We start from the raw sequence: 26,336 nt of genomic DNA on the forward strand, positions 1-26,336 counted from the left end.
TTTTGTGTAAAACTGTAAACACACTTTACAACAGAAGTACATCATCAGGATCCTTTTTTTACCCCTGGAGTCAAAAGTCAACAGTATCTGTGGGGAGAAGACCTAGAGCAGGAGGAGGCCGACCCCAGAGTGGCTAGTAGTGGGGGCTTGAGGAGCCAAGAAGGCCCAGTGAAGTCCTTCCCGCACCTGAGGCCGTGGCTCTGTCTGCTGTAAAGACGCAGAGAGTGCATAAGAGCGAACCCAGCACTCAAGGCGGAGGGCCAGGAGGATCCCAGCATCGGCAGGGCGTGGTCGCGCCCCGCGAGAACCTGGAGGAAGGAGGGGCCCACGACCTCGACCTCGACCTCGACCGCGGCCAGAACTCAGGGGAGTTGGGAGCTTGCCCCTCGCAGGGTGGAGCCGCTCACAGAGCCGGCTTTTTCTTCCTGGTGCGTGGGGCCGGCCGCAGCTCACCCGGCCCGTGGGCGAACGGGCAGCAGTCTGCCGGCAGGACGCAGCCGTCGGGGTGATGCGCGAAGAACCAGCAGATGCGGGTTTTGAAGGTGTCGGGGGACAGCCTCCGCTTCGCCTCCGGTTCCTCCTGCTTCTGCGGCCTCTCCTCCCTCCAGTCGCGGATGCGCACGCGCCCGTTCAAAACTGTGGTTGGAACAAAGAGAAGAAACGCGCCCAGTTAGCTGCAGGCTCCCAGGGGGATGCGGTGGATGCAGGCATCCCAGAAGGCGTGGCAGGGAGAGGGAGATCAAGCCCCTTACCGCCCAGGCCTGCAGTCTCCCCTAAAGCGGGGCTGGAGGCAGGGGTGAGGGGGAGCGAGGGCAGGGTGGAGGCGTGGGGCTGGGGGTGGTCAGGAGGAGCTGCCGGACACCATGGCGAGGGGTGAGAAGCCTGAGGCCCTGGTGCTGACGAGACCAGCGTGACCACGAGGGCTGACCAGCTGGGTGACCGGCAATGGCACCGACTTGAGGGATGGGGCGACCACGAGCGTGGTCCTGATGCAGGCAGGACGTCGGGACATCTGCCACGCGGTGCTGACCCCTGAGGACCCGCGGCCACATCACAATCAGGAGGCAGAGTGAAACGGGGCAGGGTCCTTTCCAGCAGGTGAAGACCAGGGGTGGGGCTTACAACCAGAGGAAGTGGGGGCTCACGGCAGCCCCGGTGGCAGGGGCAGGGGCAGCATGCTGCGATGCGGTGACGGGTGCTGGGTGGCGGGGCGACCACAGAGATGGGCAGCTGGAGGGCCCCAGGGAGGGGTGCGCCTGTCAGCTGACTGCCCGCCTAGCGGGCTCCTGAGCTGGTGCCCTGACTGGCTGAAGCTGCCCCGGGAGCTTCCCCGGCTGTCGCCCTGTCCTGAGAAGTCAACATCCCCATGGAAATTAAGTAAAGCAGCCAAGCCCTGGTGGTTTCCCCTGGAAGTGCTAAAACCACGTGGAGACGCAACCATTCTGGGAGAAATAAAGGACACTCATTGAATAAATCTGGCTCCCCGACCTCTAAGGAAAACTTCAAAGTGGAAATGAAAGCTTGAATTTCCCCTGCAGATTGCCTCGTGTTATGGTGATGATGGGACTGCCTATCTCTGGAGATTGACGATTTACTAAAACTGTCCTTCGAAGCCAGAGGAAGGAAGCACAGAGGCGCCTGTGTGTGTGGAGGACACAATGGGGGGATTCAGCCTCCGGCATGGCAGGCAAGCACCTCTGAAGGGCCGGGAGGCAGCCGGAGAGCTTGGCTCCCCGGCACGCAGGAAACCACAGCCTTCACGGCGTGCCCACAGCAGCACCTCCTGGCGCAGCTGGGAATGACATGGCCCGGCCGGAGCAGGGTGCCCAGGGCACCCCCAAATTCCAGCAGTGTGCATCTGAAAGACGGGGGGGGTGCCCCTCACTGCCTGGATGGAGTGCAAGGTGCCCCCAGACTCCAGCAGTGTATATCCGAAAGACGGGGGGCCCTCACTGCCTGGACAGGGTGCAAAACACCCCCAGACTCCAGCAGTGTGCATCCGACAGGGTCCCCCCCACTCCCTGAACAGGCTAGAGAGAAATCTGGGGGAAGACAGTGAGGGGTTTGCTTAGACCAAAGCTGGGGAGAGACCCCCACCATCCAGGGGGTGGCTGGTCCCTGCCCCTTAGGGCCGGCCAGCTCAAGGCAGGCCCTCCACTGGCCACGTTTCTGCAGCAGTCCCTGCAGGGTCGGGAGAAGGGGCCCAGCCAGGACTTGTAAGGCTGGGAGAGTGGGCGCTCAGGACGAGGGGCGGCCCTGGAGACGGCAGAGGCCAGGGCGCCCCGGGGGCCGGGATGGCCGGTGGCCCCTCTGCCCCCAGGACACGGCCGCCTCTGTGCCCTCCCGCCCCCTGCCTGGGCGGGCCTGTGCCCCGCGTGTGCGCCCCGCCAGCAGCTCTGGGGCCAGACCAGCAGCCTCTCCCCGGATGGAAACACAGCCCTGATTTTCAGGGCATCACAGGCAGGAAACGCGCCCTGCCAACTCACTCTGCCCCCATCCCGAGCCTGCGGACTCACAAACCCACCACTCCACCCCTCCGCTGTTTCTGACCACAGACGTTGCCTGAACCAAAGTGTCCTGAGGAAGCAGCACAAGAGTCTCCCAGAAACTCTGTGGTGCTTTACTCACTCAGTCATGTCCGACTCTGTGACCCCGTGGACTGTAGCCCGCCAGGCTCCTCTGTCCATGGGATTCTCCGGGCAAGAATATTGGAGTGGGTTGGTGTTTCCTTCTCCAGCAGATCTTCTGGATCTTCTGGACCCCGGAATCAAACCGGGGTCTCCTGCATTGCAGGCAGATAATCTTTACAGACTGAGCTATGATGGAAGCCCAAGAATACTGCAGTGGGCAGCCTATCCCTTCTCCAGCGGATCTTCCCGACCCAGGAATCGAACTGGGGTCTCCTGCATGGCAGGCAGATTCTTTATCAGCTGGGCCGTCAGGGAAGCCCCAGAAACTCTCTGCGGAGGTAAATTTACTGGGTGCTGGGGTGCGCACAGCAGCACCGGTTTTGGGGCCCGTCCCGCCCGGGTGACCAGCCCCCCAACTCGTCGGACACCCTGCGCTGAGGCCTGGTCTCCCCAGCTGGGTCCGCATCCTCAAGGCTGGGCGAGGACTCCAGCCCGGCCCGCGAGAGGCTCAGAGCAGGCAGAACTGAAGGATCCAAGACTGTCTTCACCCCCTCACTCGTGTTAATTGTGACTGGAAAACCAGCCATGTTAGTTTAAAAAAAAATCTCCTACAGAGAAAAGCCTGAGCTCAGGGCATATTTTTTGCGTGACCAGGAGCAGCGTGTTTACTGGGGCTCAATCCCCAGGCCTCTGACTCAGAAGTGTTTCCAAAAATAAATGAACATGCCCCTCAATGCCAACCACACAGAAAGCAATCACGCACACGAGTATTTATGATGGGCGACAAAGGACACTATTTCATGAAATCAAACCAAAAACGCACTGGGAAGAGCAGAGGGCAGAGTAGCACCCGGCACTGTGAGTTCTCAGGTGCCGAAGCTCCGTGCAGTGGAGCCCGGCCAGTGGGAATGCCCCCCGCGTCTCCACTCACCAGTGGCTGCCCGCCACAAGCCCCCCAAGCCGCAGCTCCACTGCAGGGCCCCCAACGTCGCAGCAGGAGCGCTTAGTCCAAGTGGAGATGAAAACAGCCCCGGAACGCCAGCCAGGTCACCCAGAGGCACCACGGGCGTCAACACCCGCGCGCTCCTCCTGGGGGGGCTTACAGGCTGCGGGAGGAGCCGGAGGTTGTGCTCCAGCCCTGCAGGACCCCCCTGCCCACCCCACCTGCACCCCCACCCCCACCCTGTGAGACCTCCTCCATGGGAGGCAACAAAGGTGGGCTGGGAGGGGCACTCGCCCTACCTGGGGCACGGATGGCTGCCGTGTCCCCACCCGGGACCTGCGGGCCAGAGCTGAGGGGGCAGAGGCCCCGGGGGCTGCAGCCCGCCAGCCCCACCCACGCCCACCCCCTGCCCCTTCCCACACGCTGCTCCCCCTGCCCCTTCCCACACGCCCACCCCCTGCCCCTTCCCACACGCTGCTCCCCCTGCCCCTTCCCACACGCTGCTCCCCCTGCCCCTTCCCACACGCCCACCCCCTGCCCAAGATGCTCCTCCTTGTCCCGGTCACCATGACCAGCTGAGACGCCGTGTCCCAAGCTGAAGCCTCCCTGACAGGCCTCCCTGGGCGGGGACGTCATCCACAACACAGGGCGATGCAAGGGGCCGCCCACTGTCTTTAAAGCCACACACAAAGCATTTAGGGGTGGAGAGTATGTCAGCTGGGGTATACTTTAAAATACTTCCAGAAAGACAGAAAGCACACACAACTAACCACGGACCCTCTGGCTGAGGGGTCCGCAGAATCTCCGTCGTGTGGCTGAAGGTGAACAGGCCCCCTCTGAACCCCGGTGCCGTGTACACATCTGTGACGCTCCCCCTAGCAGACCGCAGGGAGGGCGGGGCCGGCTCCCCACCCTGCAGAGCCTGCAGCCGGCGTGGAGGAGCACGCGGGCCCAGGCCCCCCTCCTCTGCTCGCCTGGAACCGGGGCGGCAGTGCAGGGCTGGGGACTTGGGCACAGGGGGTGGGGGGCCCTCTGCTAGGCCCAGGCCTGGCTGGGAGCTCAGGGTGCTTCCAGTCTAGAGGCAGCCAGAGGCCAAAGCAAAGCAGGTACCCAAGCTCCCCCGCAGGGCTGGCGCCGGGGTGCACGGCGCGCCTCACCTTGGAACACCTGCGGGCTGTTCCTCAGCAGCGTCTGCAGGCCGCCGCACTCCCGCTTCAGCCTCTGCAGCGTCTCCCGGTCCAGCTCCCCGGCCACCTCCGCCAAGGACAGGCTCCCTGTGGGAGACGGGGTTGCCCCCAAACACGAGAGCTGTGACTGAGCCCGCAGCTCCTCCGCGGGCAGAGCTGTCGGAACTCCCCCTGCCAGCCTGTGCGCCCCGAGTCTGACCCAGCAGGACCGCCCGGCCCCCGGGCACGGCCAGTCGGCCCGCCGTGGAGCGCGGCTCCAGCACAGGCTGCCGCTCGGGGCGCGGAGGGCAGGCCCGTCCGCCAGCACCCCTCAGGCCCCACTGGGGGCCGGGAGAAATGAAGCACAGGCTCAGGAGGCCCTGCTGCTCCCGGGGCTGCCCTTCGGGGGCTCCCCGATGCAGGCTCACACACGTGGCCCCGCACACCGCCTCTGGCCGGCCCTTCCGTGTGCGTGTCCCGACCCCACCTCGGGGCAGGCCCACCCCCTTCCACCCCGTGTCCCCTCGGCCAGGCTGCAGACGGCAGACACCAGGCCCTGGGTCAACGAGCCCTGGGGACAGACCTACTCACTGGTCACAGAGGGCTCACATACACGGGGGTCCTGGGCCCGGGTCACCAGTTCCCGTGACTAAGGTGGGGAGCCTGCAGCTGCGGGGCTAGGGTGCCCCCACCGACACCAGGCAGACTTCTTGCTGCTGGCCAGGCAGCCAGAACGCCTCAGGGTGGGCCGACCCTCGGAGACCCACGTGGGGAGGGTGGCCGCCTGGCTCGCTGCCATCTCCTGCATGAGGGCAGGCCTGAGACCCCATCCTTGGAGCCACCACCACCCCATATCCCCGCCTGAGCCCAGAAGAGACCCCGTCCTCACTTACTCACAGGGCATCCCACCCAGGCAGAGGCCAGCACCTCCTGGGCACAATCATATAAAAGGGCCCCCCAGAGGAACGGGCCATCCTGGGAACTAAGGGCCAAAAGCCTTACTTTCAGCATGGCCCGCAGGCCTGGAGGCTCTGGGCCCTTCGAGGCCTCACGTGGAGTCCACCCTCCGCTTCCTCCCTCTCCAGCCTGGCCTGCCTCTGCCAGGTGCCCTCAGGAAGGGAGTGCTGACCCCCGAGCTCCTCAGAGCCCCTGGGCCTCGTCTGCAGTTACGTGACGGTCAGCCACCTGAACTGGGCCCCCAAGAGGCTCTCCCAGCCAGACGGCCACAGGGTCGGGGATCCCTGGAGAGGACAGGCTCGATGGTGCGACCACGACGCACAGACACGGGGGATGGGAGGGGTGTAGGGACGAAGAAAGAAACTCAGTGCAACTCGCTCCATGCCAGGGGTCAGGGGAGACCCACTGTTCACCACCGCTGGTCTGGCCCAACCACGGGGCTGGTGGGCAGCACCCCCGACTGATGGCGGGGCCCCGGTCTCCTCCCCAGCAGCCTCGCAGAGCTCTCCAGGGGAGACAGGTGCCTTCCATCAGCCCGTCTGAACACTCCTGACAACCTGATCCCTCGCTCTCTAAGTAAGGAAGTAAGTGCTAGTCGCTTAGTTGTGCCCGACCCCTTGCGACCGAAACCCGGGTCTCCTGCACTGCAGGCAGATTCTTTACTGACTGAGCTACCAGGGAAGCCCCTGGCCCTTTCGAGAGCCACAGATTCCAGCCGGCTACTCACCCTATGAGAGCAATCAGATACAAATGTCTCCCTTTCATCACGACTGACTTTTGCGTTTTGGGATTTCAGAGACAAGTCAATTATCAGAGCAAAACATTTCCCAAATCTTCCCGAATATTCCTGGGGCGGGGGCACTTCTCTGGCAGCCAGCAACCTGGCTTTCTGTTTGGATCATTTCGGCAGACAGAAAAATGAGGACCTCTGGACCTTGAGACTTCCCTGTGACCTCAGCTTCCTCCTCTGAGGCACGAAGTTCTGTGTGTTAATAGGAACTACAAGGAAGAGGGTAAGAAGCTTCCCTGTTTCCTTAAATACACTTAATTAAAACTGACCATACAGTTTCAAGGTGACTCAGATGATAAAGAATCTGCCTGCAATGCAGGAGCTGCAGGAGACGTGGGGTTCAATCCCTGGGTCAGGAAGATCCTCTGGAGGAGGGCATGGCAACCCACTCCAGTATTCTTGCCTGGAGAATCCCATGGGCAGAGGAGCCTGGCGGGCTGCAGTCAGACACAACTGAGTGACTAAGCCACGTACACACGGTTTCTACCACTGAACCACCAATGCAATACACACGGTTTCAAACTTGGTCTGAAGAAGAGAACAAGTTAAGAAGCTCCTGCCTGGCACCCGGCGGGAAGCCCGGGCTGGTGGTTACCTCCTCGATTCCAGGCCTGCGCACTCCCGCCTGGAGGACTTCTCCTTCCCAACAGCAAGTGCGCCACTTGCAAAACCACTCGGTCAACAAACTCTCGAGGAAGGGCAGCACAGTTCCTCAGGCGCTCGGCTTTTTCCCTGGGGTGAAATCCAGACAGCCAGGGTCCTTCGGCCGGGGCTCTGGGCCCTTGCTGACTGGCATCAGCCTCCGTGGCGTGCCCGGGCCGGGCGTCCAGGGCTCCGGGTCCCGGAGCAGCCCCGGGGGGCGGGGGGGCAGAACCCCCGCTGCAGGGGCTCTTGGGGCGGCCCCGCCTACTGCTAATGTAGTGGGTCCTCTCCTCGTCCACGGAAGCCTCTCTGGTGGGCGGGTATGTCCTGGACTTCCCGATGAGACAGACCTGCAGGTGGAGGGCAGAGAAGTGCTGTAACAGGTCCCAGCGGTGCTTCCCCATGGAATCCTCTCGTCCTGGAGAACAAACTCCTCAAGTCTCAGGGACCTATCTTGACAGGGGTCCTTATTTTACAAACGAATACCAGCATCAGTGACCTCAAAATAAACTAAAAGCAAAAGTCCACAGAAAACCTCACCACTCAGACTCCCACAGAGCCTAACAAACACATACAGACCAGGGTTGCCTTTACTGAGCCGACCAGTCCCGCCCCATCTTAAACACTTTGCCCCTCGCCCCACACACAGACCCTGACGGGAACCCCCAGAGCTCGTGAGAGGCAGCCTCGCCGGGGGGGCGCAGGGAGCATGGGTGCTCCCAGCAGAGCACCGGGCACCGCATGGATGGCCCATTCACGCTGCACGTCCCGCCCTGCGCGTCCAGACCCGGGATGCCCTGGAGCGAGAGGCCCGGTCTGCAGATGCCACCGCAGGGACAGCGTCTCTGGACGTCCTCCGCGGGCCTGACCCTGATGCCTCCAGTCACATCGGAGCCCCCTCACTGCTCTGCAGCTGAGCCGCCTGCTAACTGTGCCACCCTGGGCAGGTGACGACCTCTGCGTGCGTGGAGTGAGCGCACCGGACACGCATTCAGTCCTTGATTAACGGCTGCTGCGTGTGGACACCCATGCTTAAATCCAACCCCGAACCACACAATCTATATGGAAACTGAGGCACGGAGCGGTTGAGTGAGGGCCTGTGGTCTCCAGCTGCCAGTAACAGCAAAGGCAAACACCAAAACTGTAGGATCTCCGGAAACACACGACCCAAACTCTGCACGCGTGCGTGCCATGTCACTTTAGTCATGTCCGAGTCTTTTGTGACCCCATAGACTGCAGCCCGCCAGGCTCTACCCATGGAATTCTCCAGGCAAGAACGCTGGACTGGGTGGCCATTGCCTTCTCCAGGGGATCTTTCCGACAAAGGGATAGAACCTGGGTCTCTCATGTTTCCTGCGTTGCCAGGAGGGTTCTTTTACCTCTGGCGCCACCTGGAAAGTCCAAACTCTAGCCAAATTTAACTCCCACCTCAGAAGGCTGTGACTTGCCAAGAAAGAGGGCATTTGAGAGGACGACATGCAGGCTCTCAGGTGAGTCCTAGAGGACGTTTCCAAAAGGATTCTGAGCCGAGATAGCACGGGTGCGCCTGAAGCCGCCTGAGGGGCCCAGCACCCCCGGGGCAGCAGCTCGTCCCGCTGGGCAGTGCCTGCGCTGGGCCTGAGTGCGCTGCCAGCAAGTGCCGGGGCCCAGAGTTAAGCTCCGTCTCCACCCTTTCACTGCTGTCAGGCCACGAAGCTGAGATCTGGATGACTGGGTTTTGTGTGTGTGCTTTTCTAAAAGCACCGACAGCCTAGAGTCTCAAGGAAGAAAGTGGTCAGAGGTTAACACAAACCCGATGTCAACACTTGCCCTGACGCCCAGAGGTTCAAGCCCCCTGAGCGGTGAGCAGGTCAGCCCCGACTGTCTGGTGGGGTGACAGGCAGTGCAAGGGTCAGTTTCTCCCTGAACAAATTCCTTTCAAGTAAATCAGAATTAATGAGGCTTTTAAAGAGAAAATCTGAAATCACTCTGAAGTTCGGAAGCAATTTTAGCCCATTCTTTGGGAGTCTAAGTCCATGGTGTCACAGAGTCGGACACGACTGAGCAACTGAACTGAACTTAAGTCAGAACTTAAAGCGTTCAGCCTCTGGCAGCACCAAGGCCAGAAACCAAAGCCAAGCTGATGCCGACTCTGGGAGGCGCCCTAGGGCCAGTTGCCGCCTCTGGGGAGAAGATGGGGGTCAGGTGAGGGCTCCTGCAGGGGCCACTGGCCTGGAGACGAGGGTCCTGAATGCCTGCGAGGGAGGGACGCAGGCACGTCCACCGCAGGCACAGAGTGGGCCCTGGAAACCGCTGGCGCTGGGGGCCGCCGGGTCAGAACCCACACCTCTGGGGTGACGGGCATCACCGAATTGTCTACGATTCTGTGACAAGGACGGCCCCGGTGGCCGGCACACACCCGCTTGGTGGAAGGGATCCGCAGGCAGTCCTCCTCCACGTGGAAGCCACAGGCCGAGCCCACCTCCGTGATGAAGTCCAGGTACCCGCGGTACTGCGTCTTGCTGCTCTGCGTCCGCTGGAACTTCCCGACGAAGTCAAAGAAGCAGCAGGGCAGGACGAAGAAGCGGCAGTCATAGGAAGACCTTCAGACACAAAAAGTCAAAGTCCTGAAGAGGCCCAGTGAGGAAACGGCCGCAGAGAGCCGCATGGCAAGGTGTATGGGGCAAAACGCAAGGATGTGCTACTGGATGATGATGTTTTTCATGTAAAAAAAATGAACTGCAGCCTTCCCCAGCTTAAATTCTAGACACAATGTAGCATAGTACCTTTTCAAAAAAAATATGAATGTAATTACTTTTATAAAAAATATTTTTTCTATTGCACTTGTGATCATCAGATGGAACCTCAAACTTCCTGATGCACTTGGAGATTGCAGCTGTGGATACGAAACCTCAGAGGTAGGCACCACAAGATTATGGTTTGCTGCTTGGCCGATGTTATTCTTAAAAAGTCCGTATTATGCTTCGTGAAGTAAAGTCGGACAGAGAAAGACAAATACTGTGTGCTATCACTTGTATGCTGAATCAAAAAAAAAATGAAAATAACAACAAAAAAGGCAGACTCACAGATATATGAAACGAAGTAGTGGTCACCACTGGGGAGAGAGCAAGGGTTGGTGGTGGGGGGAGCAAGGTAGGGGTGGGGGAGAAAAGAGAACAGAACACTGTGTACAAGTTAAACAAGAGACAGGATATGCTGTGCAGTACAGCATTTTATGATATTTTATTACATAAAATATTTTATATTTATATAGTTTATATCATATATTTTATGCTAACTACAAACAGAGCACAACCAATGAAAATTTTTAATCACTATGTTGTACACCTGAAACTAGCACTGTAAATGAACTGAACCAACAGAGCGTCTTTATACTGACAGGCAATCCCTCCTGCCATGAGAAAACGTCCCAGGAAAAACACATTTCAACACTGGGTACAAACACGATAGAACAAAGCACAACAAAAATACAATGTGAACGTGTGAACCACCTATGTTACTTTATATTTTTAAATTTAATTCAACATAGCCAATATGCCACCATCTCAACAAGGTGAACCAGCCACGTTTAAGTGCTCCACGGCCACGAGCAGCCAGAAGCTATGCGTCTGGACAGTGAGACTGAGGCAGCGGAACATCCCCAGCCACCACGGTGCCAACACGTCCAGCGACTCACCTGGCCGCGATGACTGGTATCCATGGCGTCAGCTCATCGGAATGATTACCGATTAGCCAGTCGACGTCAGGGAAGAGGGTCTCATCATTTGGTGTGATCGCACTTTCCTAAAAGAAAGACGCAGAGCAAGACTGAGCGTCTGGCCCGCGGAAGCAGAGCTCGGGAGGAGACAGGGCGCAGCCCCTGCAGCACCACAGCTGCCCGGGCGGCTCTCGGCGCCTCGGGGCCGTGGGTCTCCCCTGCAGAAGGTGAGAAGCTGGGCCGGAGTGAGGAACGTGTGTGCCCAGCCCAGGCCCGCCTGAGGGCATGGGAAATGGCAACTTCGAGCATCAGAGCATCAGCACCCGAGGAGCGAACAGCACCCTTCTGAGAGCTCATCAGCTTCTCATAATTAAAAACACCCTTTTCACATGAAGGAGATGGGGGACGTGTGAACTGCTTTACTTTTGCCACAAGATGGGAGCAGGCAAGGCTTCCCGAACCTGCCTGCCAATGCAAGAGATGGACGACACGCGGGCTTGATCCCTGGGTGGGAAAGAGCCCCTGGAGAAGGAAATGGCACCCCACTCCAGCATTCTTGCCTGCAGAATCCCAAGGACAGAGAAGTCTGGAGAGCTACAGTCCACAGGGCGGCAAGAGTCGGACACGACTGAAGCGACTGAGCAGGCGTGCACACCTGGGAGCAAGAAGTGGCCTGAAGAGTGAGCGGAAAGTAGGGAGGTCTGAGGCTGACCTGACGCGCAACCCGGTGCACTTACACAGCCTCCACAGTCCGTCAACCCCCAGTCTGAAGCGCATCGAGGAAAACAGAAAGTGCAGCAAGAAGTTACAGACATGGTGTACGTCGGCCTTTGCTACTAAGACAAGATCCTGCGTGAACACTCAGACGGCAAGCTACTACCCACGGAGCAGGCATGCTCACCACTGTGACAATTTCTGTGGTCAAGCTGGGAACAGCTTGTTTTTATGATTGGAGAACTTTCAGTGAACACCTATCCCTTCTGCTACTTAATTAGCAGGCCTTCATTAATTACTAAAGTCAACAGTCTCAATAGTCAATCTGTCAGTAAGAACTGGAGAGACAAGAGAGTCTATACAGCCACTCATAATCCTCCTAATTTTAAAACTGAAGAATGCAGCCCTCAAGGCAAGCAAGCAAAGCCCCACCTGTTTCAGAAAAAAGCTTTAATTAAAAATTTGAATCCATGGCTAATTCATTTCAATGTATAACAAAAACTACTGTAATGATGTAAAGTAATTAGCCTCCAACTAAAAAAAAAAAAAAAAAAACTAAAAAAAAAAAATTTGAATATAGCAAACTGCAATAATTCTTTTGATACAGAGTTTTATGAACAAAATTAAGACATTTTGTGATCATCACAGTGCTGTTACCAAAAGCACATGCTTTTTCCTTAACCATCTCTTGCTTACAATCCAATGAGGCATCGGAAAAAATGAGCTGTATCACAGACTTGGCCTCTGACTGTTCAGGCTGCACCTGCTCATGGAGATCACTCGTTCACTAGCAAACAGACAAGCGCTGAGCACTTGTGTACACAAACACACACACAGTGAGGTACTAGCGATTAAAAAGACTGAAATAATGCCATTTGTAGCAACAGGGATGGAACTAGAAATTATCATATTCAGTGAAGCAAGTCAGATAAAAACAAAACATCAGGTAGGATCACTTACATGTAGTACCTAAAATACAACGTAAATGAACTTATCTCCAGAACGGAAACAGACTCACGGACACAGAAAACAGACCTACGGATACCAAAGGGGAAGGGGGAGGGGAGGGGGACATTATGAGTCCGGGATCAGCATGTACAGACCACTATGCATGCCACAGATGGACAACAAGGTCCTGTGCATAGCACTTACGTTCAGTATCCTGTAATAAACCATAACGGAAAAGGCTGTGGAAAATATACATATGAATATCCCTTTGCTGTACAAAAAAAAACTAACCCAACGTTACCACTTCCCTGGTGCCTCAGATGGTGAAGAATCTGCCTGCGATGCAGGAGACCCAGGTTCAGTCCCTGTGTCGGGAAGATCCCCTGGAGAAGGGAGTGGCTACCCGCTCCAGTATTCTTGCCTGGAGAATTCCATGGACAGAGGAACCTGGGGGGCTACACTCCAGGGGTTGCAAAGAGTCGGACATGACTGAGCAACTAACACTTTCACATACTTCAACTTCAAAAAAAAAAAAGGCCCCCAAAGACAAGAAAGAAGTAGAATCTTCTACCTGTCCTGCAAGGGGCACAGCATGCCCGCCAGCTTCCATAGAGCCAGGACTTGAACAGAGAGCCTACTCAACTACTGTCTGAACTTTTCATCTGAAGAAGTCATCTTGCTTCTTCACCTGGGACACATGGGATTGTGAAATCAACCATGTTACTCCCTTAACTTTGATCATCAGCCTCGTATTGCAATTCAGAGCCCAACTTCATTACCTATGTAAGAACACATGGTACATGTATGTATCTGCAGAGCCACCCCTAGCAGGAGTCCATCCCCTAGTTTACCAGAGTTCTTCAAGCCTGAGGCTTTTTAGATGTTCTCATGTGTTGTAATGTATGAACACATCCCTGTTGCTAAGTCATGTCTGATTCTTTGTGACCCCATGGACTGTAGCCTGCCAGGCTCCTCTGTCCATGAGATTCTCCAGGCAAGAATACTAGAGTGGGTTGCCATGCCCTCCTCCAGGGGATCTTCCTGACCTTGGGGTTGAACCTGTGTCTCTTGCAGAGCAGGGAGATTCTTTACCCACTAAGCCATCAGGGAAGCCCTGTTTGACTATATAAGCAAGCGCAAACTCTCATAGCATAAAGCAGAGTGTAAATACATAATGAAAACCTGAGCAAGTAAAGAGGTGTCGGGCATCTGCAATGAATGTCCCTGCCTCCAACCTTTTTAATTTTTGGCAACACTACTCTCAACTTTAAAAGAAAGGCGAAGAGAAAATATAGCCTTGAAAACTTTTTTTTCTATTCACAGATGAAACAATATATTGGAGATTTGTTTCAAACACAGTGAGGCTAATGCTGGGGTTCTAGGGGAGGGGATGAGACAGAAGAACAATGCTGAGCGGGCCACTGAGTTTCTGGGATTCACTACAAGCTCCTCTCCACTTCTGCAGGCTTCTGACGTCCTCCACACTGAAAAGAAAATGGTTCTCCTACTTGTCGGTCAGCGTCCTGCCCTTGTGCGGATGAGAGGTAGTGTCTGAGCCACACCCACGCATCCTATCAGCTAGGGGACGAGGGTCTGGAGGCAATGTGGGCAGCTGGGCAGCAGAAGCCCCCACGGCACTCCAGAGCCGAGGACGGAGCCCCAGGACCACGTGCTCCCCTGCTGACCTGGAGGTCTGGATGAGAGGCCAAGGCTGGGAAGCGCTGCAGCCCAGACCTGCCGGGCAGGTGCTGTAGGGGAGCTGCCGGCCTGCCTGCCCCCGAGACCCCTCCCTCTCTGACAGCGTGGAGCTGCTCCGGACCTCAGCGGGGCTGACGGCAGCCCTGTGGCCCAACTGAGATCCAGCCGCCAGGGAGCCGGAAGCCACCGGGCCGTCTCCACGAGACATCCGCACGCCCACAACCCAGCCCTGCCCGTGCTCTGTGCTCCCCTTCCTCGGACTCGCTGCCAACTCGGTCCCTGGCTGGAGGCCTCTCCTGCCCACCCTGCCCCCAGCCCCGACCCAGTCCCCGCAGGGAGGGCACCCACTGCCAAAGGAATGTTTCAACTGCAGCCTGCAGCAGGCTCCAGAGGGGATGCCCCCGAGGCACCCCTGGGGTGCAGACCCGGGGTCAAGACAGCACCTCCGCTCCGGAGGTCAGAGTCCTCCCTTCAGTATAACCGCAGGCGGGGAAAATCTAAGGGGGCGTCCTCCCTTCAGCATAACGGGAGGCAGGGAAGGTGTAAGGGGGCGTCCTCGGTTCAAGCCTCAGAGCAGGGAGCGGAGTGTGGACTGCGATCACCGGCACCTCTGACTGGCCCCCCCACACAGACTTTCTCCTGGAAACAACTGCACTGGGGACACCCGGCTGAGGTCAGGGGAGGGACAGAGACAGTACCTCCAGGCGGGTCTGGGGTCCATACATGTCCCAGATTTTTCTTCTTCGGACGTCTATGCCTCGGCCGGGATGCTGAAATGATGAATTTCAGGAACCAAAGGTTAACGCGGCTATGTCATCATAAATGAGCGAGAACAAATCAGACGCCACAGGGACCACTACCTGAGAAGCGCAGGGACCCTGGGCGGCTGAGAACAGATGCTCTCGGCCTGGGGCCCACACACAATGTGGGCTGCGGCGCCTTCGTGAGGCAAGGCCTGGAGACACTGCCAGGCTCACACAAGGCCCCGGGGACACACCTCCCTTAAAGGGAGCTGCCTCTGAGCTCAGCCAAGCTCAGGTCCGGGCGCGCCTGCTCGTCCAGCCCAGATGAGCCCTGCTCCAGGGTCCTGAGCACTCAGCTCACCCTGACTACTCGCAGCTCTCCCCGGGCCCCAACTCCGGCTCCAAGTCACCGTGCAATGTGCTAACGACTGCAGACAAGCTGTCCCAGGGCCCGCACACTCTATCAAGCACCTCAGAAGGCAGCCCAACAACCTCACCCCAAAGCCCCACAGGGAGGACACGTGCTCGTCTGCAAGGCAGGATGGTGTGGCCCTGGGGGGCGGGGACACTGCTACCCGCGCGCCCGGAACCGCTCCCGGCTCTCACGGCCTCCGCTCCACAGCCAAGAAAACGGTGGCAGAACTGAGCATCACAGTCTCACACACGTGCTCAGCATGCGGGCGCCGGCCAGTCCTCTGAGCCAGACTCCAAGCTCCTCGAGAGCAGAGCTTCCCTCATCCCTTACCCCTCCCTGCGCCTTGAAATGGTGGGTTTTCCAAACAAAGTACCAACAAGAACACCCAGGCTGCTGAAAGGGTGTCATTCGAAGGCAGTCTGTCCCCGAGGACCCTCTTTTCGTCCAGCGAGGCGGCTGCCTCACCTTCCTGGGGACAGGCTGCCTGCTCGATGGTGTCACCACCAGCCACGCGCCAACAGCCCGGCTGCCTCCGAACCCAGGTTGCACCAGCAGAGAAAGGCCTCATACTGGACGTGAAGCCACCCTAGAAAGGTCTAGAAACTGCCCCCAGCGCGCTTTACCCCCTCGTTGCTCAGGATGTGGACCAGGAGGCCATTCCCACAGCCGAGGTCCACGAAGGACTGCCGGGCGGTCTCTCCCCGTTCGGTTCTCTCTTCCTCCCAGAGGATCTAAAGTCAACAGGAAAAACAAGGTCAGTTTGTGATGCACTCTGCCCCGGAGTAATTCAGACACAATGCCACGTGGGACTGCAGTCCTCTCCCAGGAGAGGCGGAGAGGACTCTGGGGCCCGGGGCCTCTACACAGGCGATGCCCAGGTGAGTAGAGGGAGGCAAGGGCGGCCCCCTGCTCACACCCGAGGTGGCCTCTGGGGCTGGGGCCTCCACATAGGCGAGGCCGGGTGAGCAGAGGGAGGTGGGGGCGGCCCCCTGCTCACACCTGAGGCGGCGTGGGCACCAGACCTCCTCCTCTCCCACCCAAAGCCCACGCTCATGTGCTCAACTCTGGGCAAGAGTTTTACAGATCACTATTAGTTCCTTCCGGCCTTCTCCAAGTTCTTCAGGTTTTGTATACTTTGAGAGGCCTTGTTACTTCTAAGATTGAGAAAATTACAGTTGAAAGGAATCATAGCTTATCTCCTCTAGACGTTTCACAGATAAGGAAACCAAGACTATAAAGCTAAAGGGTGTGCCCAAGTCCAGGCAGTCAGCGAACTGGCCAGGAAGGCCCCAAACCTGAATCACCAAACGTGAGGGCGGGAGGCAGGTGCTCAACCTGGCCTTGGGGGCCCCCAAGGGCTCCCCAGGACCAGCCGGCGTCTCAGTGTTGACTAGTAATTTGGAAAAAATCGAATTCCTGTTGGTTCACCATCCACACTTGTTCTACATTCACACAAAAGCACCATGCAAAACTTAAAAAAAAAAAATTACACGCGTAACCAACCCTGAGAAGTGAAAGTCACTCAGTCATGTCCGACTCTTTGTGACCCCATGGACTATATAGTCCATGGAATTCTCCAGGCCAGAATACTAGAGTGGGTAGCCTTCCCTTCTCCAGGGGATCTTCCTGACCCAGGGATTGAACCAGGGTCTCCTGCATTGCAGGTGGATTCTTTACCAACCGAGCTATCAGGGAAGCCCAGCCTTGACAAACAGAACTGGAGAAACCTTGAGCTGCTGCAGGCAGCCTTCCACCCTCCAGCCGCTCAGAGCACACAGTGTCTTACCAGCAGGTAGGCGGCAATGGCCACATCTTCATATACAAACTTCTCAGGGTCAGTGACTTCAGGCCACACCTACAAAATTATCGAGAACATTTGTAAACTGTCACTGTACCTGCATGTAACGGGACACATGGAGAGCAATGGGGTCCAAAGCAAGATTTCAGAATAAAGACACTTAGATGAGGCCTCTGGACACTACAGGAAAAGGTTGAGCTATGCTACCTGCACGCCCCCCCCAACCCCCCGCCCAAGACTGAGTCTGATGAACAAGAAATCGAGCGGTTGGGGTCTCAAGGAAGCCAAGGGGCAGGGGTCATGGGGTCAGGGGTCAGTGCTCCACGCGGTGGTCTGTTGGCGTCTTGCTCTCATTCACCAGGAGTGTCACTCAGCTGTTTCATCCCCATCTCCCTACTTGTAAAGATTACGACTTAACAACCAAGCAGGATGACCATCAGGTCCCTTGAAACTAGAAAACACTGGCTGTGCAAGTGTGAGACCTCACTGTTAATAACAGTAATGTGCAGAACAGGTGTCTTGCAGATGAGGAAAAACACCAACGGCAATGTTAAAAGTTCAGATTTCTGTTTCCAGTCTAGGGTAGACAGTTCACATGAACCATCTCACCAAGGACAATTTCAAAAGCTGGAAGAAGAAAGGAGTGCCTCCGTGAAGCTTCTGAGTAGTAGGATAATGAAGGACCACTAGGCCAGGACCTGGGAAGGAAGGTGGGGCACAGCGAGGTCAGCCAGCCTGGGACCAGTGTGTGATCCCCTAGGAATGAGCAGGCACTGTTCAGGCCTGAGACTTGGAGATGCTTTGTTATGCAGCAACAGCAGATTAAAAAACAAAACAAAACAAAACACTGCAGTGACAAATCGTGGTCACTTCCCGGAGAAGGGAGGGAGACACACTAGGAAGAAGACAAAGGAGGCTCAGCTCCTCAGCGCAGGCGCCTCGGCTCCAGACGCCACAGCAGAGTGGACGCTGCAGGAAGGCGCTTCGTGCGTGTGCTCAGCTGTGCCCAACGCTGCGACCCCACGGACTGTAGCCCGCCAGGCTCCTCTGTCCATGGAACTCTCCCGGCCAGAGAGCTAGACTGGGTTGCCATTTCCTACTCCAGGGGAAGTAAGGTGAGCCAAACAGACTTTTTGGTTTCCAAGTGCATATGAAAGTTACCTTTAAACTATACTGTAGCTTATTGAGTGTGTGGGCTGGAAGAAGCATAAGCTGGAATCCAGATTGCCGGGAGAAATATCAATAACCTCAGATATGCAGATGAAACCACCCTTATGGCAGAAAGTGAAGAACTAAAGGGCCTCTTGATGAAAGTGAAAAAGGAGAGTGAAAAAGTTGGCTTAAAGCTCAACATTCAGAAAACTAAGATCATGGCATCCGGTCCCATCACTTCATGGCAAATGGTGGTGGAAACAGTGACAGACTTTATTTTTTTGGGCTCCAAAATCACTGCAGATGGTGACTGCAGCCATGAAATTAAAAGACACTTACTCCTTGGAAGGAAAGTTATGACCAACCTAGACAGCATATTAAAAAGCAGAGACATTACTTTGTCAACAAAGGTCCGTCTAGTCAAAGCTATGGTTTTTCTAGTAGTCATGTATGGATGTGAGAGTTGGACTATAAAGAAAGCTGAGCACTGAAGAATTGATGCTTTTGAACTGTGGTGTTGGAGAAGACTCTTGAGAGTCCCTTGGACTGCAAGGAGATCCAACTAGTCCATCCTAAAGGAAATCAGTCCTGGGTGTTCATTGGAAGGACTGATGTTGAAGCTGAAACTCTAATACTTTGGCCGCCTGATGTGAAGAGGTGAGTCATTTGAAAAGACCCTGATGCTGGGAAGATTGAGGGCAGGAGAAGGGGATGACAGAGGATGAGATGGTTGGATGGTATCACCGACTCAATGGACATGGGTTTGGGTGAACTCCGGGAATTGGTGATGGACAAGGAGGCCTGGTGTGCTGCGGTTCATGGGGTCGCAAAGAGTTGGACACGACCGAGCAACTGAACTGAACTGAAAATTACGCAAAATAAAAAAAAAAAAAAAAAAAAAAGGAGGTACTTTAATTAAAAAATACTTTACTGTTGGGGTTTGTTGGCAGTCCAGTGGTTGGGACTCCATGCTTTCACTGCTGAGGACACAGGTTCAATCCCTGGTTGGGGAACTAAGATCCCACAAGCTGCATGGTGCAGCAAAAAAAAAAAAAAACTTTATTCCTAAAAAATGCCAACCCTCATCTAAGTCTTCAATGAACTGTAGTACTAACTTCAAAAGGTCACCATGATCACAGGTCATCATGACAAATATATCATAGTGAACAAGTTAGAAATACTGGGCAAATTACCAAAAACAGATCTAGACAAACGAACTGAGCCAATGCTTTCAGAAACCAGTGCCCACAGACCTGGGGCTGTCACGAATCTTCAATTTGTGGAATATACAATATCTGCAAAGCACAGTGTGCCGAGATATGCTTGTAATGCTTTCTTTCTTAAGCTGGGTGTGAATACACAGATATTTACTGTTATCTCTCCCCCCTCCCCACATTTTAGATACAAAGTTAAGGACATTTTATAAAATTGATCTTTTTTGAAAGTATATGCTTTTGTACTTTAACTTTTCATATGTTTTCTCCAGATGACTTTTTGGTTATACTCAAGAATTATGGCAATTTAGTAATTAACTTAATATTCAATTATTTTTAGCTAAAAATACTTCCTTTTTGTTCTCTTGGGAAAAAAAAATTAGTGACATGCCAAAAAAAAAAATCTTTTTCCATAACATAATTGCCAACGTTTTTATGGTTTACAACCCTAAATATGTCAAAGTACGGGTTGTATTGGGGGCCACAGGTGGGTATATTTTGACTTAATATCTGTGTCTCTATGAAACTAAAAGGCACACAGGAAAAACGATGTTAGCTGGAGTAGTCTGCTACATCACCTCTTTTAAATGGGGGTGGGGGGGTCCCAGACGTCTTTCCCCAGAATTACCTTGACCATGTCCTTGTACTTCTCTTTAAGCGCCTGGTAAGCCTTACTGTACTTCATGATGGAGATGAGGGACAGGGTGCTTTTGAACCCACTCTGCCTGCTCTCCACACACCACCTGGCCAACTTGGCCAGCAACTCTTCTCCAAGCCAGGTGGGTTTGGGATACACAGTGCCATCTGAATGCCATCGTTCTGGACAGAAAATTAAAACAGATATGAACCTTTGAAAATAAGAGAAATATGAATAAGCAGAGCTGGTTTCAAGTCTTATTTTTAAACTCTACATTTATTTACCAAAAAAAGAGAGAAGTTAAGGGAACTATCTATGATTTCCAAATATAGTACCCAAAACACAAAACAATCTGCAACTAGTTACAGAATTTCATCCTGTAGAGAAAAACACATTTAAAGAGCAAAAAGAATTCCTCCTCCCTTGCAAATGTTGTTAAACATGCATTTACACATCTTAACAAAGCCCAGTAGGAGGGACAAACAACAGGGTTCCTCTCACATCCCACTCACACGTTAACCAGCCAGATTCTAAAGTATCCACGGTTTAATTTTTCCAGGTTTTATACATTTCACATGTGCATCCCAGATACACAGCGTTGGTTCACCAAGTATTCCCTGGCCAGAGAGGTGATGTTCAGTCACCAAACTGAGGACACACAGGCAGTCGCTGGGCCCCCAGTCCATGCAGACCACCGTGCGTCCTCCGCCAGAGGAGTGCAGGGCGGCTACCGGCCCGGTCTGTCCAGCTCGCAGCGTGACCCGGCCCCAGCAGCACCTGGTCACGGCAGGTGCTCGCTCCTGAGGACCCAGGTCAGGACGACATACTCTCTAGGGCTGCAATCCAGGCAGCGTGACGCAGGGAACTGTCAAGTTTGTCGGGCTACAGAAAAGGAGGTGGCGTTCAACAGGGGCCCCTAAGAAGAAGCACAGCACAGGCAGCTGGGTGGGGCAGGGCACGGGGTAGGCTGGCGGGAGGGGAGGGCCGGCAAGGAGTCCCCGGCTGGGGAGAGCTGGGAGAGCTGTAACTGTCAAGGGGTCCCGTCTGGTGAACTGTACTGTCAGGCTTCTGCCAACAGCACGTCAGAGGACACAGGTCACTCTCATAAGAAACAGGAGTCTCCACTGAGAGGTGCAACCAGGTGAATGTCACCAGGTGGGCGACAGGCGGGGAGCGCGGAGGGGGAGGGGGAGGGGCGGGGCGGGGCTCCAGGAAGGACTGGGTGCTCCCCTCTCCTTCCCTGCCCTTTGACAGCGATCCTGCTGGACTCACGCGGGCCCTTCCCCTGCTCTCTCCCAGGTGACGCCAGGGCCCCCACACTACCCCTCACCTGCTCAGGCCTCGGGGTCCTCCCCCGCCCACGCTGGTACAATGAGGGGCCCAGCCCTGCCCTGGTCAATGAGGGGACTCCTCTAGCCCTGCGCGTGGTAGCACCGGCCTTAGAGCATTCACCTGTCTTCTCTCTGGGCCGTGCTGACTCCGGGTACCCAGTGCAACCACATGGTGGGGAACCACAGATCCTGCTGAATCGAGGTGCTGACCAGGAGCGCCACCAAAAGTCCACTAACTCATGCTCCAGCCCCACTGTGACCCGTGCTCAGCGGGGCAACAACAGGAAACATCACCCGGTCAGGATGCGGAGCGGCCAGCCGAGTGCTCAGAGCTGGTGGAGGACGGGGGCGGGTTTCACCACGTCAACCACGCTGAGTGCCTGCCACGGCCAGGCCCTGGGCTGGGCTTCCCCACCAGGGCCAGCGGACAGCGGGCTCCAGGGCTCACCCCCAAGCTCCCACATCAGCACTCGCTGGGCAGCCCCCAGGGGCACACACAGCTTTTCCCGCGTGTCTGCCCACACTCTCCAGCAGACAGGTAGGGGTCCTCGGGGAACGTTTAACACCTGTCATGAGGCTCCCCGCCGGGGCAGACCCTGGCTATCCCACTCACTGTCTGACCTCTGACAGGGCCCTGAGAAGCCTGACCCAGCCCTCTCCTCAGGGGCTCAAAAGGATTAAACCTGCTTCAGAGGTGAGAAGAGTGAGGGGCAGAGGTGACACCCCCAAGGTCGCGCTACTGGCAGGACCCGCGTCAATGAGGCTGCCAAACCAAGCTCTCCCACTGTGCCCCTGGCTCTTCGTGAAAGCACGCGCACAGCTCACGGCGGTCAAACAGACACACTCCAAGGGCTGTCAGGGAAAAAGAGACCCATGCAGATTTCCAGGAAAAGAGCAGAAGAATAACGCGTGACCTCCCTCTCCTCTGACTTTTCCATTTAAAAAGTACCAAATGGAAGTAAACCAAATTTCACACTTTCCAGACAGGGCCAAACACCATGTGGATTTAAGGGAACAGATTAAACTGCTGCATTTAGAATAAAACATCACTGAATACTCACTACATCTAAGACCACGTGAGCCTCAGCAGGAAATACAAAAACAGGCTTCCGCCTACCCCTGTTACCAAGGTGTAAGAAATTACAAAACAACAGAAGGATTGTGTTTATTTGAATTCGGTACTAGAACCAGGTGCTGTGAACCACCAAGGCAACATGGATAGTAGGGGCCAAAGACTTCAGCCAGGCTGTGACCACCCAGGTGCCAAAAGGAATAAGGATGTATCTGGCTAAAACATCAACCAGAAAGCACAGCCCACAAACCTGATCTGCCTGAGGGCGAGTCCCTGTAGCTCCTTGGGGACCCAGAATCTTACAGCTGCCCAAAGAAATCACTGCTTGAAACCAGAGATCATCGAGAAAGAGGAATCAGTTATCCAGTACTTACCATTCTCCTTCACTGTGACTGAGCTGGATTTGATACACGTTGCTCATCTTAACCTTTCCATTCCCTTCATCATCCTCTTCCAAAGGTAAAAAAGTTACAGCTCCATTGAGGACATCTGGGGAGACAGAAGATAGGGATGATCAATCAAACCTGCTTAGTTCAGAGTCTCACCGGAAGTGGTCTTTAACACACAGCACTGAATCCACCCCCATTACTGTGCCTTCAACCCCCAGGGCTTTTCCTCACTTGACTGACCACAGTGACTGTCCTGGTCACGGCTGTATCTCCAAGCCTAGCCCGCCCCGCTCTTCACTGAGATCCATGTGTGCACGCAGACATCCATGTCTGAAGGCCTTGTAAGCATGGATGCACTCATCCCCGCAGACCAGGAGAGCTCAGTTCAGTCTCTCTGTCGTGTCCGATTCTTTGCAACCCATGGACTGCAGCACACCAGGCCTCCCTGTCCATCACCAACTCCCAGAGTTTACTCAAACTCATGCCCATTGTGTTATTCACGCCATCCAACCATCTCATCCTCTGTCATCCCCTTCTCCTCTCGCCTTCAATTTTTCCGAGCACCAGGGTCTTTTCAAATGAGTCAGTTCTTCACGTCAGTTGGCCCAAGTATTGGAGTTTCAGCTTCAACATCAGTCCTTCCAATGAATACCCAGAACTAATTTCCTTTAGGATGGACTGGTTGGATCTCCTTGCTGTCCAAGGGACTCTCAAGAGTCTTCAACAACACCACAGTTCAAAAGCAGAACTGTAAGAGGTGTTGAAAGCCGAGGGCTCCTAGTCTAGTTCAGCCATCAGGATCAGGTCTCTCCTTCAGGAGGATGGGACCCCTGGGAAGAGGCACAGAGGCCAGGAGTATTGGGGGGCGGGGGTGGAGGTACGAACCCACCATTGACTCAGCATCACTGCTTCCGCACAGAGCCGCGTCCAGAGCAGCCCACACCCTTACACCCAGAACCTGTGACCGCACGGTGTTACACAGTAAAAAGGGACTCTACACATGTGAGAGGGTTACGGTACAGGCCTTAGGAGAGAAAGAGGGTACCCTGGATGGTGTGGGGGCGGGGGGGGGGCACCAGTCTGCCACGACGGCACCAGAAGGCTGAGCCGTGTGTCCAACTAGAGGCAGAAGAGATGCGGCAGCGGGAGAGGTCAACGAGGCTCCACGCGCGAGAAGGATCCGGCACAGCTGCTGGCTCTGCCGTGCTGGGAGGCCGTTTCCCTCACCCCTTCACCTACTGAAATCCTCCGGCCACTCATCGTCCTGCCCTCCCTCACCTTCTCCCCCAGGCCTTCCAGACCACACTCCAGTCAACAACCCCATCCTCTGCATTTAGGATCCACATTTCCCCTCCATAAACAATCTACAACCTCCCGAGGGCATCATGAATTTGAGCAAACTCCGGGAGATGGTGGAGGACAGAGGAGACTGGTGTGCCGCAGTCCACGGGGTGGCAAAGAGTCAAACAAGACTTGGTCACTGAACAAGGCCATCACAAGGAAACAGGCAAGCCAGGCGCCTTTAGTCCTTTGCACTTACTGCCTGCTTTTTAACTTAACTGTATCCCCTGCCAAAGACGCCCTCCTGGACCAAACTCTGGGCAAGCTCCTCTGGGACCTGTCTTTGTTAGGGTTCAGCCGTAGCCCATGAATACTGGAACAAACACTGTCACTGTTCCCAAGAACTCAAGACCACATCCCGAGCACGACTCTGGGCCCCCCTGAAGTGCCCACTTGGGAAAACTCAAGGCTGACAGAAGAACAGACTGTTCCAGCCCATACCTGAAGATAGGGTTGCTATGACCCCGGCTGGGAGGACCTAACTTTTGAAGGCACCAGTTAGCAAACCCCCGATGGACTCTGCACGACCTATCACCCCACCTTTCCTGCTTTTTGTTACTCTTTCACCTCCCTCACAACACTGCCCTGGTCTCTTTCACTCTCCCTGTAAAAGACCCAGTCTCTTCTGACACAAAGCAGAGTGGAGTTAGGTTCACCCTGGACCCTCCTCCCTACCCTGACCATGTGCCTTCTCAGTCGCTCAGTCCGTGTCCAACTCTTTGCGACCCCCATGGACTGTACAGCTCGCCAGGCTCCTCTGTCCACGGGGATTCCCAGGCAAGGATCCTGGAGAAGGGGTTGCCATTTCCCACTCCAGCGCCTTAACAGGCTATCACCAATTAAAACTCATCCCTGCCACTGTAACTGGTGCCTGGCTCTGTGGGGAATCTCTTGAGAAACTGCCACCATCAGAAACACACTCTTTATACCTTGCACGACCATTTCTCTCCTCGGACCACGAAGCGGGCAATTCGGGTTCGTTTTGGGGATGACGGTTCTGAGCACCAAGTCGAGCTCGAGCCGACCCTCTGGTGGCGATCCTGCCCCGGGGCGGGTGAGGAAGGCTAGCACCTCTCGATTTTCGCCGGCGAGGCTCCGAGCGAAGGCGTCCCACAGAGAACCCAGGTTGGCGGCGGGGAGGTCGCCCTCCCGGGCTGCAGCCTTGCTGGGTTGCCCAGAGGTCCCTGAGAGCTGAGGCGTGGCGGCGGCGGCGGCGGCTGCGGCTGCTTCCCCGGGCTCCTCCTCTGGCTGGCGCCGGCCCTGGGTCTCCTGGCGGCCCTCCTCGGGGCCCGCGCTCGGTCCAGTGCCCGGGCCCCCGTCGAAAGAACGCCGGATGGGTCCCGGCCCCAAGTCGGGCCCACATCCTCCCGCCTCCGCAAGACTCTCCGGCTCTGGGCCTGCACTGGGCCTGGGGTGGGTGTGCCCGGTCTGGGGCAAGGAGACGCTCCGCCGGGCCTCCAAACGGACGCCACACAGCCGCTTGTTGGCCACCTGCGGCTTCTCCACCCACACGGCCACCGCCGCCCAGAAGCCGCCCGGGAGCATCCGCGAACCCGGGTCGCTCACCACAACTCTGCCCACCTCGGCCATGACTAGACCGAGGCCCCCGGCTCAAGCGGCGCGCGGCGATGACGCACGCGGCCTGGCGCGAACCTTTTGCGTCACGGGGCGGGGCGCTGGGGACCGGAAGTGAAAGGGAAGATGGTGGACCCTATCGCTTCTCTTGTTTTGAGTTCCTTGGCGCGTGGTTCCGGTGGAGAGTTCTGAGCTGAGGAATATAACGTTTGCTCAAAGGTCCTCCTAGTCAAAGCTGTGGTTTTCCCAGTAGCCATGTAGGGATGTGAGAGTCGGACCATAAAGAAAGCTGAGTGTCAAAGAATTGGTGTTTTCGAACTGTGGTGTTGGAGGAGAGTCTTGAGAGTCCCTTAGACTGCAAGGAGATCCAACCAGTTCATCAGAAGATCAGTCCTGGGTGTTCATTGGAAGGACCGATGCTGAAGCTGAAGCTCCAATACTTTGGCCACCTGATGTGAAAAGCTGACTCATTTGAAAAGACCTT

At 55.7% G+C, this 26,336-nt stretch overlaps 1 protein-coding gene across 1 annotated transcript; it reads right to left on the reverse strand.

The window, feature by feature from the left end:
- On the reverse strand, positions 1-26,336 carry TRMT44 (tRNA methyltransferase 44 homolog). Its single transcript, XM_020914561.2, has 11 exons — positions 25,207-26,336; positions 22,922-23,036; positions 20,136-20,355; positions 17,130-17,198; positions 15,967-16,074; positions 14,884-14,955; positions 10,805-10,911; positions 9,527-9,710; positions 7,082-7,478; positions 4,731-4,847; positions 1-636 (listed from the first exon to the last, which is right to left on the reverse strand). The coding sequence occupies exons 1-11, from the start codon at positions 25,865-25,867 to the stop codon at positions 404-406; spliced, it is 2,283 nt and encodes a 760-aa protein (XP_020770220.2). The 5' UTR covers positions 25,868-26,336; the 3' UTR covers positions 1-403.

The sequence above is a fragment of the Odocoileus virginianus genome, unplaced genomic scaffold, assembly GCF_023699985.2.
Source record: "Odocoileus virginianus isolate 20LAN1187 ecotype Illinois unplaced genomic scaffold, Ovbor_1.2 Unplaced_Scaffold_5, whole genome shotgun sequence".
NCBI classification, from domain to species: Eukaryota; Metazoa; Chordata; class Mammalia; order Artiodactyla; family Cervidae; genus Odocoileus; species Odocoileus virginianus.